This window comes from Astatotilapia calliptera, unplaced genomic scaffold (genome assembly GCF_900246225.1).
Source record: "Astatotilapia calliptera unplaced genomic scaffold, fAstCal1.2 U_scaffold_1, whole genome shotgun sequence".
Taxonomy (NCBI): Eukaryota; Metazoa; Chordata; class Actinopteri; order Cichliformes; family Cichlidae; genus Astatotilapia; species Astatotilapia calliptera.
The window spans coordinates 1,210,877-1,224,334 of NW_020535618.1; the positions used below are offsets into that span (position 1 = coordinate 1,210,877).

At 38.1% G+C, this 13,458-nt stretch overlaps 2 protein-coding genes across 5 annotated transcripts in view; one reads left to right on the top strand and one right to left on the bottom strand.

Annotated features, from left to right (window-relative positions):
• Positions 1-355: 355 nt before the first annotated feature.
• On the bottom strand, positions 356-12,781 carry LOC113017159 (arfaptin-1-like). Its single transcript, XM_026160321.1, has 8 exons — positions 12,621-12,781; positions 10,607-10,707; positions 6,817-6,913; positions 5,873-5,985; positions 5,568-5,789; positions 4,440-4,597; positions 4,047-4,221; positions 356-3,521 (listed from the first exon to the last, which is right to left on the bottom strand). The coding sequence occupies exons 2-8, from the start codon at positions 10,676-10,678 to the stop codon at positions 3,366-3,368; spliced, it is 993 nt and encodes a 330-aa protein (XP_026016106.1). The 5' UTR covers positions 10,679-10,707; positions 12,621-12,781; the 3' UTR covers positions 356-3,365.
• Positions 12,782-13,080: 299 nt separating this feature from the next.
• The window catches only part of LOC113017156 (type II inositol 3,4-bisphosphate 4-phosphatase-like), a 38,434-nt gene continuing 38,056 nt past the window's right edge, over positions 13,081-13,458 (top strand). For all 4 annotated transcript variants that reach the window (XM_026160314.1, XM_026160316.1, XM_026160312.1 and 1 more), the window contains exon 1: positions 13,081-13,192. The gene's annotated coding sequence lies outside the window, so the exon portion shown is untranslated. The remainder of the gene's footprint in view (positions 13,193-13,458) is intronic.

A 13,458-nucleotide genomic window follows, 5' to 3' on the forward strand; every position in this document is an offset into this window, starting at 1 on the left:
TTGACTACAGCTCAGAGAGTAAAGGGGCAGGGTTTGTACAGTGGTCAAGCTGGTATCTTCCATAAAACTACAGCTGGCTGCAGAAATTTACTAGAAATCAAGTCACTCTTTGTAACTGATTTCACCTGATGATAACCAGCCACCGAAAATACTTTTCAGTCTGTGAGGATAAAAAAAACAACAACAACAAAAAAAACAAAGACTTTGGCAAAGGAAAGAAAAACCAAAGCACCTGGCAAAATCTGACCGGGAATTTGTGAAACTAAAATGAAAAGATTTGATGAATCTGAGTAAAATCTGAAATGATTACAGAGTCAAACTGTCAAAATCAAGCCAGAAATTCATGAACAAAATCTTTTATATTTGTACACTCATCGATTTTATTTCATAGGTTTATTAACACATACAGAGTAAAATAATTTTGCCTTGTGTCTACATACATGTTGGTCCTTTTTCTTCACGTCTAATAAAAAGCAAAATTTGTATTTTCACTTTCAGTTTTACTTTAGCCCTGTGGGTAAAATCCTGAGAAAAAGCTGACTGATAATCAAACTGCTGAAACAAAGCCAGTTGACAACAAACTGTGGTGGTGTTGGGGGAAAAATCCCCAAACTTTCATTTGCCTGGTGAAAACCCCAACCTCTTTCTGCTTCAATAAAAAACAAGCAGACAAAGTCAACTCAATTCAGTCAATTCAAGGCAATTCAAAGACTGTGGCTTATCTTTTCTAGACATATTAGATTTGGCAAGTTGGGTGTAACCACCATCTGACTTAATGAAAGAAAAAATATATATATACACACACATCAAATACAAACCCACAAAAACAAATTCAAGGTCATCTTATTAGATTTTCTCCTTAGCTTTCAACTTTATCTTGCAGATTTCCTACAACTGATGACTGCGCAATCCCAGAAACCTCTCTTTAAGCTAATATTAAGGTGTTCTACCAAATGCAACTGAAAGCTCAAGAAAAATAATCTAGTAAATGGACCTTGAGATAAGATTACTTTTCAAACTACTCTTTTTTTTTTTAATTGTCGAAAAATAAATTAGCAGTCAATCAATATATTCACCACACACAAACAAGAAGTAATGAGCTTGGATCAAAAGTGTGGATTCAAGCTCAAAATATAATTTAAAACAATCAGAATGTTGCACGGTTTCCTCTAACAATCTAAAGTCAAACCAAACCATTTCTTAAAGATGTCGAGCCTGAAAGTGATTTTGGTCACCAAACACATCACAGGAGTATCAGTTTACACCCAGTGGAAATTCCCTTTAAAGTCACAGATACATCAGGAAAGGGGAACTCAAGTCACTGGCAGTTTACACATTTACATGCAAGAAGGTCGTTGGGACATTATTGCACTGCATCTTACAGTCATTGCATATTTGGTCTTGTTGAGGTATACAGACACAAACATAAGAGTATTCATACATGCCAACATAACATAAGGGAGTCGTTCAATGAAGATTACTACAATCTTATGAGTAATGCATATGGCAGACTATGGTTTGGATAGAGTGCAAAGTGTGCAAGAAAATATGGTAGATGGACAAAATAACAGGAACAGGCACGAGCAAATCAAAGCCCCCAATATTATTTCAACACAATTTTACCATTTCATCTGCTTTTTTGTCCATCAATGGAAGAGTCCCCAAATTTTTGGTTTCATTTGGGAAAATACAAAAACAACAAGGTAGCAAATGTGTTCATCATCCTCAAATAATGCATATCTACGAATATAAAAGTAGTGCATTGGCTCCCGAGTCGCCCCCGAAAATGCTAACTTCAGCTGACCTTTCCTCACCAAAAAAAATTTTCTTGAGCTCAGAAAGTAAACAGCCTAAAACTGGAACTTAACTGGTTTCATTAGTCTTTATTTGGTTGTGTAGCTTACAGATGAAAATAATAAAACAGAAGTGTGCAGGAACCTGTACATTAATAGGAGTGTTAGTTCAACTCTAATATTTGGCTGATGGTTAAATATTGCTGGAAAGTTGTTTTTAGCCAACATTTCTATACTTATAAGGCACCATAAAACACTTTGCTCAAATGTTCCCTAAAAGTCTGTCTTTCTCTAAAAAACAAACAAACAATGTATTATGACCAACACACAGCAAGATGAATCCTACTGGAAAAAAAACAGTGCTTGTGTTAAACAACAAGCAGTGCTAACATACTAGATAAACACCAACATTTTTGGCTATTAGCAAACCATTGGACCAACATGTTTTTGCACCGTGAACAAGCAAAGAACATGACCAACAGCCAATCAGACCAGGGGTTTAAACCAAAATCTGTGGCATACTGACAACCAACGCTCACTATCGACATCACGATCACTGTTTTGTTGTGACTGACCTTTAGAGGTGACAGAGTTGCTTGTGATGTAAACCAAGTGGCAACCAGCCAAGAACAGTGATACTGTGATAGCTACATTTGGAGGTGGCCATTCTTCAGCAGTCAAAATAAATAAAACACAAAATCTGAATCACACATAACCAGTTGCTGGATTTGAGTTTGGCATTTTGGTTTTTATCGATATACAAATACGCACATCAAATCCAAAGGTCACTGACTTGTTTTAGGTTTAGCTTTCAGCATCAACAGAAGTTGAAAATGACAAAAACCCCCAAAACAATTAGCTGATATTTTCACACCAGTTAGATTCTGCTGATATCTGCAGATATTTGACACTCAGATTTAATTTGCTTAATGTTGCTGGTAGAGACAAGAGAACTGTAGCAGCCTTTTTTGACTATGAAACTGTTTTCCAGCAGTGGTGTTGAGGCACTTTCGGGAGCTGTGAGCTTGTGACTGCAGTGGCTGAGGATTTTGGAAGTTCAAAGAAAGGCTTACTGACTCCTGGAGGATTAGATGGATTTCCTCCCCAACACACTGAAACAGAGGTAAGAAACCCAGGAGAGTGCGAATGTTTGTATGTCTATGAATAAATGCATTTTACTGAATGAATGAGATGATATTTCTCTTAAATCAGAATTATTTTTAAGACTTATTACAGACTCACATTTTGAGACCTTTTCAAGGCCTTTCCATACCTCCATGAGTTACACCAGAACCCATGAAACCCTTTCTACATCCCAAATAAATTATTTTTGCTAACTCCCAATTTTCTGTAGCGAACACTCAACTTTGTTTCCAGAGCTCTTTGTGAGGCTGGAAATTCATCCCAAATCTAACAAATTAAATTCCACTCTGGTATAAATGAATTAATCACATTAAACATTTCTAGCTGAGTACTCCCAAACTTTTCTCACAGAGAATCCATGAATGCCAAATGTTCCTCTGACTCCCTCCGATTCTGCCTTACAGCTCTATTGGTTGTTGCTTTGCTGTGTCAACTTTCTTCCAGGAAGGAGGGGACATCGGTGCTGACGTTGTTGAGATGTTCTCCGGCCTCTTGGATGTTTTTCTCCAGGAAATTCTGACAGGACAAGCTGTGAGCTGCAAAGGCGCAGTGGAGCATCCACAGCTGATTATGGAGGACTTTGACCTGCATAGGAAAGAAAAAATAACACTTTTTTATTAACTGTGTTAGATGACACTACAATAATTTTACTCAATTCACATGTGGTTATTTAAGTTATTGTTATTCCAACTTAGAAACACTGCAGATTAGAAAGTTAGCTAAAACCCTAAACTATAACAGTGACACTGGATTGGGAATTTGTTGTACCAGGTATAAAAACGGTGCACATCGCTTTGTTTTAGCATCGTATTGTCATTTAAATAAGAGTATTTTACTGGGGAAAAACTGATCAACTGTTTTTATTATATAAACATTATTATTATCGTCATCTCCTAATAAAAAGTAGTCATATCAACAAAATATGGCTTAATGTGACAGAATATTTTATAGTCGAATAATTTGGGGAAAAAATGCATGGAAACGATGAGAAACCTTAAAAGATGCTAAAAACTATTTCACTTGTCACATGGTTTCAGTCATACGTCATCACCTCCATCTTTATTCCCTAACTTCAGATGCACAAGGTAAAGATCAATCCAATACTGTCACCTTGTTCCCCTCCAGCAGCTTGACTTTGACTGACAGGTCGTCTCGGAGCTTCTCGTACTTCTCCCTCTGAGTCTGGAAGTCTTTCTGGGCCTGCTCCAGTTTGGGCACGGTGACAGCATCACGGGGGCCCATGTTCAGCTCCTCCAGATCGACTCGGAACGCATCATACTCGATCCTGGAAGACAGGAAATTGACACGGATGTGTGCACTGAAGCTCCCTGTTGTATTGTAGTGGTTAGGCATCTCTCATTTGATCTCAATTTCCTGCTGCGTGGGTGCAGAGATTGACCTCCCTGCTTCTTTCTGGTTGGATGTTAGTTTGATTGCAGAGTCACTGTCACAGCACATGAATTTATTGAGAAAGGGAAAAAGGAAGTGTGCTTTTTAACCCACCTGACAGTCTCATACTGCTTAGCATTGATCATTGTGTCTTCAATGGTTTTGTTGACCAGTGTGTTCATGTCAGATGTGAAGGCGTTGATGGCTTCCGTCAGCGTTTCGCCGCTCTTGGAGAGAAACCTCTGAGCGTCTGCATTTATGCCAAACTCCAGCTGGTATTTATATTACAAAGAAAATGCAAGGTAAGCATGACGCATAGAGACATAAAAGCCACATCAATGGGAACTATAGCTGGTTAAATGAACCTGAATCATCTGTTAGGTTAGTTTACAACCAGAAAAATGGAAAATCATTTGAACCCGAGATCTTTAATGGCGATATCGTCCTCTGGATTCCAGTTTATGACTGGACAAGATATCAAAACATTTCTTAAAGATTTCTTAAGGTTTACATGGACTCTGTGTAGCTTTTTCCATATATTAAAGCCTTTTTATCACCAATTTCTTAAAATGCTGTAAGCTTGTCTGACTCTCCCTGTAACAGCTTGAGAGATTTCAGTGTGAAGGACTCTGAAAATCTAATTTATGTGACGTTTGTGCTTCTTCCAAGTGCCCACAGTGAATAACGCTAGCTCACGCTAGTTATGTAGCCAGTGAATATTTGGAAGTCACAGCTCTCTCATTACATTTGGTTTCAAGATACCAAGATATTTAATGACGAAAGCTCTCCGATCTGGGCGTCACAGGATTTCACTATTTAATTATTATTATCATTAATATTATTTAATTAGTGAGGTCTTTCATACTGTCTGTGGTGGGGAACCAAACAATCTGTCTGCACTAGCAGGTAAACTCTGACGTCTTTACTTGTGAGTTCGACTTTTACTCCTTTATTGGCACTAATGTGGAAGTTATACCCGAGTGTTGACATCTATCATTCGGGAAAATATTTCAGCAAGTCACAATCAATATGACGACCAAAAACAGTAAACAATCAGGAGATTGTGTTTTTACAGCATAACTTGGGGATTTTTATATATAATCTTTGGACAAAGAAACTTAGAGTTCAGCATGTCACCAGCGCTGGATCTAGTAATTCTAAATACATCAAAGGTTACTGTATGTAATCCTGTTAGCATTAGCAGGTAGACTTAAAGTAGCAGCTTGTATCCCCAATACTTACGTGCAGAGTTGGGGTTTTGACGCTGAGTTCTGTGAAGGCATCCCCGAGGTTCTTCTGGGTAACTGTGAGCTGAGAGAGCTGACTGGCAAGCGTCTGAGCCAGACTGGTCATATTTTCATAGCGCTGTCGGTCGTCTTTGAGCAGCTCGAGGCGGGGCTCCAGGTCCAGATCCACGGTACGAGACCCACGGCCAAGCTTCTCCGAAAGAGCCTGCCTGGTATACTGTGGGGAGACCAGATCGATAGTAAAAGATTATATCTGGCACCAAAGTACAGTAACAGGAAGTTTAGTCAAAATCCTCCAACCTTATATTTGGTGATGCTCCAGTTGCGAACTCTTCTGAACTTCTCGCTGGCAGGGTTGCTGTTGTTACCTTGAATCACCACACCTTGGGGTATCTCAGGTGTGAGTGAGAAACCTGGAGTTGGGGTCAAAAATTTCTATAATCATCAAGTCATATTCACTTGCAATGAAAATACAATGGAGTTCATCTGATGTTTTTAATGTTAATTATATTTAATGAACCTACCATTTACACAACGCATGACAAAGAAAAAGAAGTAATCATAATATTTCAATAATCTCTTTCAACTATTAAAATGTATGGATCAGACTGGATCTACAAAAGCTGTTAAAGTTATTAAAATGTTAACTTGTTGGACAGACACATAAATAATATTGCACTTCTCTATGAAAACACTTCAAATGTGCGTACAGTTACACTTCAGTATAGTGATACTTGTATCAGCAGCAATAACAGTGCATTTGATTGGATGCAACAGGAGTCTAATGACTTTGCTGCAGTTTTCACACTCTGGAGCGCCCTCTAGTGGACAAAGCTGAGCATCAAAATATCCTTAAAATACCTCAAGTAAAAATATTCTGTACATGGAATCATATACATTACATTACTGGATGATTATTATTATTGACTAGGCAACATGTATATCACTTGAATATTGCAGCTAGAGAGGATTTGAATTACCTGCACTGTGCTGGGTACATTTATGTCTAATAATATTTCTTCCCAATTTATTGGGAGAGTTGTATTTAAAAAACGCTAAATAAGAGTAACTAAAGATTTAAAATACGTGAGATGAGGTACAAAGCACAATAAAAGTACATTAAAACTTTATGCAAAGTACTTGAATAAACGGGCCAAATTATAGTCTACCAATGGACTGGAATACCCTACACCACTGGCATTAGAGGTGGGTGGTGTTCAGCTGTAAGTCCTACACTTCTTTACCTTTGCTCTGCTTCTGTTCCTCTGGAACATCTGGAGTGGTCTCAGCTGTGGGGGCAGTAACATCGTTGCTGGCGTGGCTGCCATTACCGTTTGCTTCCTGTAAAAAACATCACTGTTTAATTAACGGCTTCTATCATTATACGGTCTACTGAGGACATGATGTGCCCAAGCAGCTTGTTGTATCTAAAAGTTACTTGCAGATCTCTTTGACCTTCTCAAAATTCAAATTTTGACTGGTCTGTGGGGTTAGACTGGTCTCAGTTATACTCGCAAATTAATGCAAATCAAGCAGTTTCAAACAATTGTTTTTGCTAGCAATCGATCACCTCCTTGATGCAAGGTTTTGGCATGTCTATGAATAACATGCACCTTACCCCATAGACTAGCTTAAGCCAAAGGCCCAGTGTTGAAACTTCTAACAATCTCCATTAACCAGTAGCACCCAACAGCAACGAAAGGAAATGACACGGCTCATAATTAGCTACCAAAAATCAATTAATTGAAACTTTTCAGTAGGTTTGCTATAAACTGCACGATTAAATAATTATCCAGTGAGCTACAGACATGCCACCCCTGGAAAGTAAAGCATTTCTTTTGACTAATTTCACACTGGTCACCCTTATCTGCCAAAACAGAGGCAACTGACTAACATACAAGGGGCAGTCGTTTAGTGTGGTCTCCTAACTTTGACAAAGTGCCAGGGTGTAGATTCTAAGTTACTGTACCAGTAAGCATATCTTACATATGTTTTCTAATGGAATAATGACTCACTTTCCCAAAACTCACTCACACGCACACACACACACACACCTGGAAGGCTCACCGTGCTGCAGGAAATTAGCTCAAAGGTTTCGTGCCACATTGAAGTGACAGCGAGGCACACAGTGACGCAAATCAAGCCTCTCAGTGCCCACCTTGGATTTTTCCAAAGGTTAGAGGAGCTTATATGTGACTGTAAGGGTCCGGATTTCTGTGGCAAGTTATTAAAGGTCCAATAACAGAGGTTTATCGAGAAATTGTTTCTCCACTTATCAGTCCTCTATAGATATCCTCTCTATCTATTAACTATAGGCCAGACATGCTGTTATTTTTTGTGATTTAAGCTGTGAAGAGATCTGGGTTCAATGGTTCATACCTTTTCTGAAATACTTTCCTTCTTTTACTAATGGAGTCTGTAGTAGTTTCTACCAATGTTTGGTAAATAAAGTTAACACATGACATGACACTGAATTGGATAAGTGAAGATGGATGGATGGATGGATGTCTGGATGGATGTCTGGATGGATGGATGGAGGCATTTCATTTATTCTTTTCACCATGTTTAATGTTTATTCCTGAAGAACTCTGGTGCTACCAATGGTCTCCATTTATGTGTATAACATTTGAATCGAACAGCAGATTTTCAAATCTGAGGTTTTCACAGGTGGCTTGAGCCATCAAAGTTTCCATGACTGGTGACCCACCAGATTCTATGTTGTTTTTAGACAACAACTCAAACCATCAATCTAGTTAATATATTTTACAGTGTTGTTATCAAATTAATCGAACTAATTTATACATGGAAAGAAAAATGAGAGATTAAAGAGACAGTTTAATGTGGAATGAATATGATTAACCAGCACAACCACCACTGGGACTGAAGCACAAAATGTTCACTTGAGGTTGGCTCCAAAGTGCTCCCCAACTTTATATCCAAAATAAACATGTTTGCAAATAAAAAGCTGTTTTGGCCTCTATGGATGGTTCCCTCCATCATAACTGCACAAAGACTCATGTTTTTATAAATCATCCATTTGGAAACCTCTAAGGCATAAAGTTAGGAGTGCAGTCAGATACAGAGCTGTGGTAATCCATCATCTCTTAGTCACTGAACTGGACCTCCTGACCATGTTAATGGTGGGTTTTTTGTGGAGAATGGATTTATGTGATGCATGGATTGTTGTATGGTACAGACCATCCAACAAGTTTGTATTCCAGGTTTGAGTGAAATGGAGGATCCACCATTTTTGGGACTTCTGTGTTCTTTTCATTTATTGAGCTGTGGCGGTGGCAATAGAAGAAACGTTTGTGTTTGGCCCTCATAACATCTCAAATGAGGTAACATCACATCAGCCCCCCTGAGAACAGAGTTTTATAGATGAACCTTTCTCCCATTATTCTTGTGTTTGTGTGTATGCAGGAGAGAATGTAAGACCGTATGTTTGAACACTTATGTGTAATGTAAGCTTTTATTCAGACGCTTTGCAAAATTGTATTTTTTAATTGTGCTCTACAGCCTACATTTTCTCCACACACGCATAAACCCTGAGGTCTGTCTAGCAAAGGTTCATTTTTAGTGGAATGTAAAGAGTATGAAAAGAAAAGGTTTCACAAGTTTACTCGTATTAAAGTGTAACGTGTGTGGCGTCAACCTTCTCATGTGACCACTGAAAGCATGAAAAAAAGAACCATTGTTTTATTTCAGTCAGTCACCGGTCGTGAAAACAAAAAAGCAAAACAACAAGCTGCTGGATATTCACGAGCAGCAGCTGAAACGTTTCAGTTTACAAAAAGCAACTACATGTAGATGCAAGGAGCACCACTCCTGCCTCCCGCTGTCACACACTTAATATTAACCACAACAACGGTCTTCGAATCACTGATTCATCTGCTCACTGTGAATGTTCATCGCACCAGTTTGCCTTTGTTGTCATGGCAGCAGCTAATAAGATTACAGAATCTGCCCGCTTTTGTTTTTACCTGCCAGGTTGCACAGCCACATGCATTAGATGTAAAAACAAGTGCACTAACCACAGGTCTGTTTTAAATCTACACATCGCTCTGATGCTTTGCTGCTGAGCGGCGGCAGGAGCAACGGCATGTCGTTTGTTGTCCTTCACATGAAACTTTTACTGGTCGTTTAAGATTTTCCAGTATTTTAATTGAGGGCTTTAAAGTAGAACGTGCTAGTTTGTACACTGGACATTTTTAGTTCCAATGAAAAGCGTCCACAGTGCTGTTTGTGGATTATACAAATGAGCTGATGTTTACTCTACTGGAAACCAGCAGCATTGGGGTGTGGTCTTTCAACCACAGCCTGCCCTGTTAAAGACGAGTACAATCAGTTATTCAGGATGGCTACAGCTTACATGAGTTGATAAACTGAACACTTTTTTCCAATGATTATGAAACACTTATAATTTTCTACTTCTTTCCTTTCATTTTCAGCACAAAGCTCTTGTTTGTTATGGGTTTTAAGTCAAGCACAGACCTTCTGTTAACAGCAGCGTATTTTCTGTACTTTCTAAAAGCCCTGACTCACTCGCTGTTTAGTTCAGCTCAATACAAAAAGGACAAATTGGTCAACAAGATCCAGCTAGTACAAGTACCAGTCTGAAAATGCCTCTTTGGGGGAACCTGAAGAAGGCTTGTTAACATCCATCTCCCTAACACTTTTTTTGATAGTGATGTGATATGTTAGTGCCACTTCAAATTGCCATCGCTCTCCCAACAAGACCTCACAATACAGCCTTTACACTCACTGTTTGTCCTCCATCATCTTAACCAATTTTGTCTCTAAACTTGTCTTTTTTTTTCTATTTTAATTATATTTAAATTCAGTGAAATCCTCTGTTAAAAGGCATCTACTAAAATTTTCAGATCCAGCATTATGTGCCATTATCTGCATGTATATATACACATGTCCATGTTTCTGCCTCCTACCACCATCTGCACAACAATATTTCCCCCCTTCTTCACAAAAAGCAGGTCCTACTAAACTCTTATTGCTCGTGCCATCGAACAGGCTCACCTTTGGAGGAATTTCTTCCTCTGTGACAGCGGACGCCACGGTGACACTTCCTCTCTGCTCCACCACGGCCATCCTCCTCTTCCTCCCTCGCTCCTCTTTTACTAGACAAACAGAAAACAATCATCTGTGCTGTTAAAAAACTTGTTCACGTGATTGTTATGAAAAGTTTTTCAGAGTGGTGTTTCTACCCAATCATTTCACCAGCTGTTTTTATTAGAATGAGCTCTTTAATAGAAGCTAAGCTACACCTGACTATTACTTGATTATTGATTAATTATTATTATCAGTAAAAATGCTGTTTTTCATCGTGTTCCATAAAATAAACAAAAAAAAGTAAGTGAACTCGTTTAAAGTCAAACTATCTTTGGATGTTTAACCAGGACAACACTGACGTGATGCAACTGTACACCTTTTGTTTAAGCCAGTGTGAATATGACTGGTTTTTATGCCTGGGTGGCCTCTTAAACAAAATGTGTGTATGTATTGCTTATATATTCAATATTGCTTTAAAATAACGGTCAAAATAAATGCCATGCAGTGTGAGACTTGCTTCTAAGATTACTTTAGTTAAAGGAAAACATGGTAGAATAAAAGCACAAACAGGATCAGCATCTCTTTCAGTCTAGAATCTAACGCCACCTATTGGTCACAGAAGTGCACAGCTCTAAAAAAATGAAAGTCCGCAAATGAAGGCTTATCTGACTTCCAAATGCTTTAAACACACCCTGCATCCTGCAAAACAAACCTCGTGCCATCTTAAAACAGACTGACAACATTACAGAGGGAGTTTAAACACATGCTGACTGAACAACTTTATCCAAAAGCTGCATGAATCACTCACGAGCTGGGACGTGTTTGCCATTTACGGGGCCTGTGAGTCAGTCACTCTTATGACATGGACAAGTAATAGCCACTGTAACACAGTAATAAAGTTAAATCTTCTAAAACTTTACTTAACTTTACTTAAAGTACAAACCTCTCATTATAAGTGTGCGATAAGACAGATCAGCAGGTAAACGGTGACCTTTGACCTCACGTGTAACATCACAAGGCAGAAATGATCCAGACAAAGTTATTATGCAAACGTCATATAAAAGGCCGCATTTAAAAAATAAACAATGCAACAGGAAAAATTAAGCTAATCTAAACGTCTGCTTATTAAAAGGGAAATATGCTTTACTTCCACCAACAAGTCGGTGAACACAAAATTATCATTTTTGTTGCTCAGAGTAGAGCCAAATAAAAGCCAGAAATGTAAAACATTTGTTTAAACTACTGTTACGCATATACATTATTTTTAAATTCATTTTAAGTTTTACAAAACCTCGAAAAAGAAATTCATGAAACAATTAGAGTTAATTAAAAATTAGAATGAATAAAATGTAGCCATATTTACCCATTTACCGCACAACTTCATATGCTTTACTTAAAAATGTTTACATTTTTAATAATGAAATCTTCAATAAAAAAAATAACAATGACACTAATATAAAAAAAAAAATAAAGAAATCAATTAAAACTGTATTAAAACACACACACACCAAATGCCTTCGTAATTTTTATTATTTAATTCTAAAGATTTTCTGCAGCTGGATTAGTGAAAAGTTTGCAGGTTAAAAATAGAGAGGAAACCTAAACTAACAACGATTAGGTAAAAAGCAAACAAACAAAAAAACAGAAAAAGAGAATGAATTTCTGCATCATTTTACGACATTAATCTTAGTAATAGCCTGTATGTGTAGTAATAGTTTCCTGCTGTATTCTTATTCACTCAGTTTCCAGTTTATTGCTACATCGAGCTGGAAGTTGAAAGCCTCATACAAGTAGAGTTTTTTAAAGGTTTTGCAAGAAACTTCTGAAGTATTTTCACACATGACAAAGTAACTAAATCCAGTTTTTACATCAGTTTATGCGCGTTAAAGGCGGATTAAAGAGTGTTTAAGTCCCTCTTGTCATCAAATAAGTTAAACAGAAACAGACAGCGCCCATTCGAGACACTGCAGACAGTTTTTACCTTCACAGCTTTGAAAGAAACTCTGCTTTTTCTTCTTCCGGGCTTCTGCTTTTTTCCCTGCCGTCAGCTCCGCATATTTAAACGTTACAAGCTGAAAACTGGACTAATTAAAAAGTTGTGAAGCAAAATCAAGAACGAGGAAAAAAAGTCACACACACCCGGAAGTTTTTTCGTTTTTCTGTAGGGGATGCTTGCGTTAACCTCCTGTCCTCACCTGGAGGGGCGGTGATAGCAATATGAGGTATTAGAGAATTTCTAAATAGTCCTCAACGTCCTAGAGCACATCGTCTACAGCCATATTAGCACAGCCAGTGTTAACGCTCTAACGTTCAGAAACACAAGCTTTCACATTTTTAACAGTAAATCGATAGGATATAATTCAACTGACTAATGATGTTTTTCTCGCGACATATTTCAGTTCCACGTTAGTAGCGCAGCTGGGAAGACAGACAACTCTCGCGATACTTGATTCGATCAAACGTTATTTCGCTGTGGCGTTGGCTAAGTCTATCCAAACACACCGCGGCTGGTAAAGTTGGTCATTACCCCTCCAAAACCCACTTTCTGTGCCGGTAAGAGACACGGAAAAAGCGGAAAACACTTGTGAATCACTTTATCTCACGTGCGGATATTTAGTCGAGTTTTCGGTTGTTTTTATAAACATTTTCCCGTCATGTCAACAACTAATGTCAAGCATTAACTTGGTGTGGCACCGTGCAGGTGCACTTGTTCCGCTTTATGTTCATGTATTTGTTTTCACAAAGCCTTAGCTTAAGGATGTAAGTATGTAAACCGTGTGCGGTACTATTACTACGTAAATAATATAGCCACAGTACTC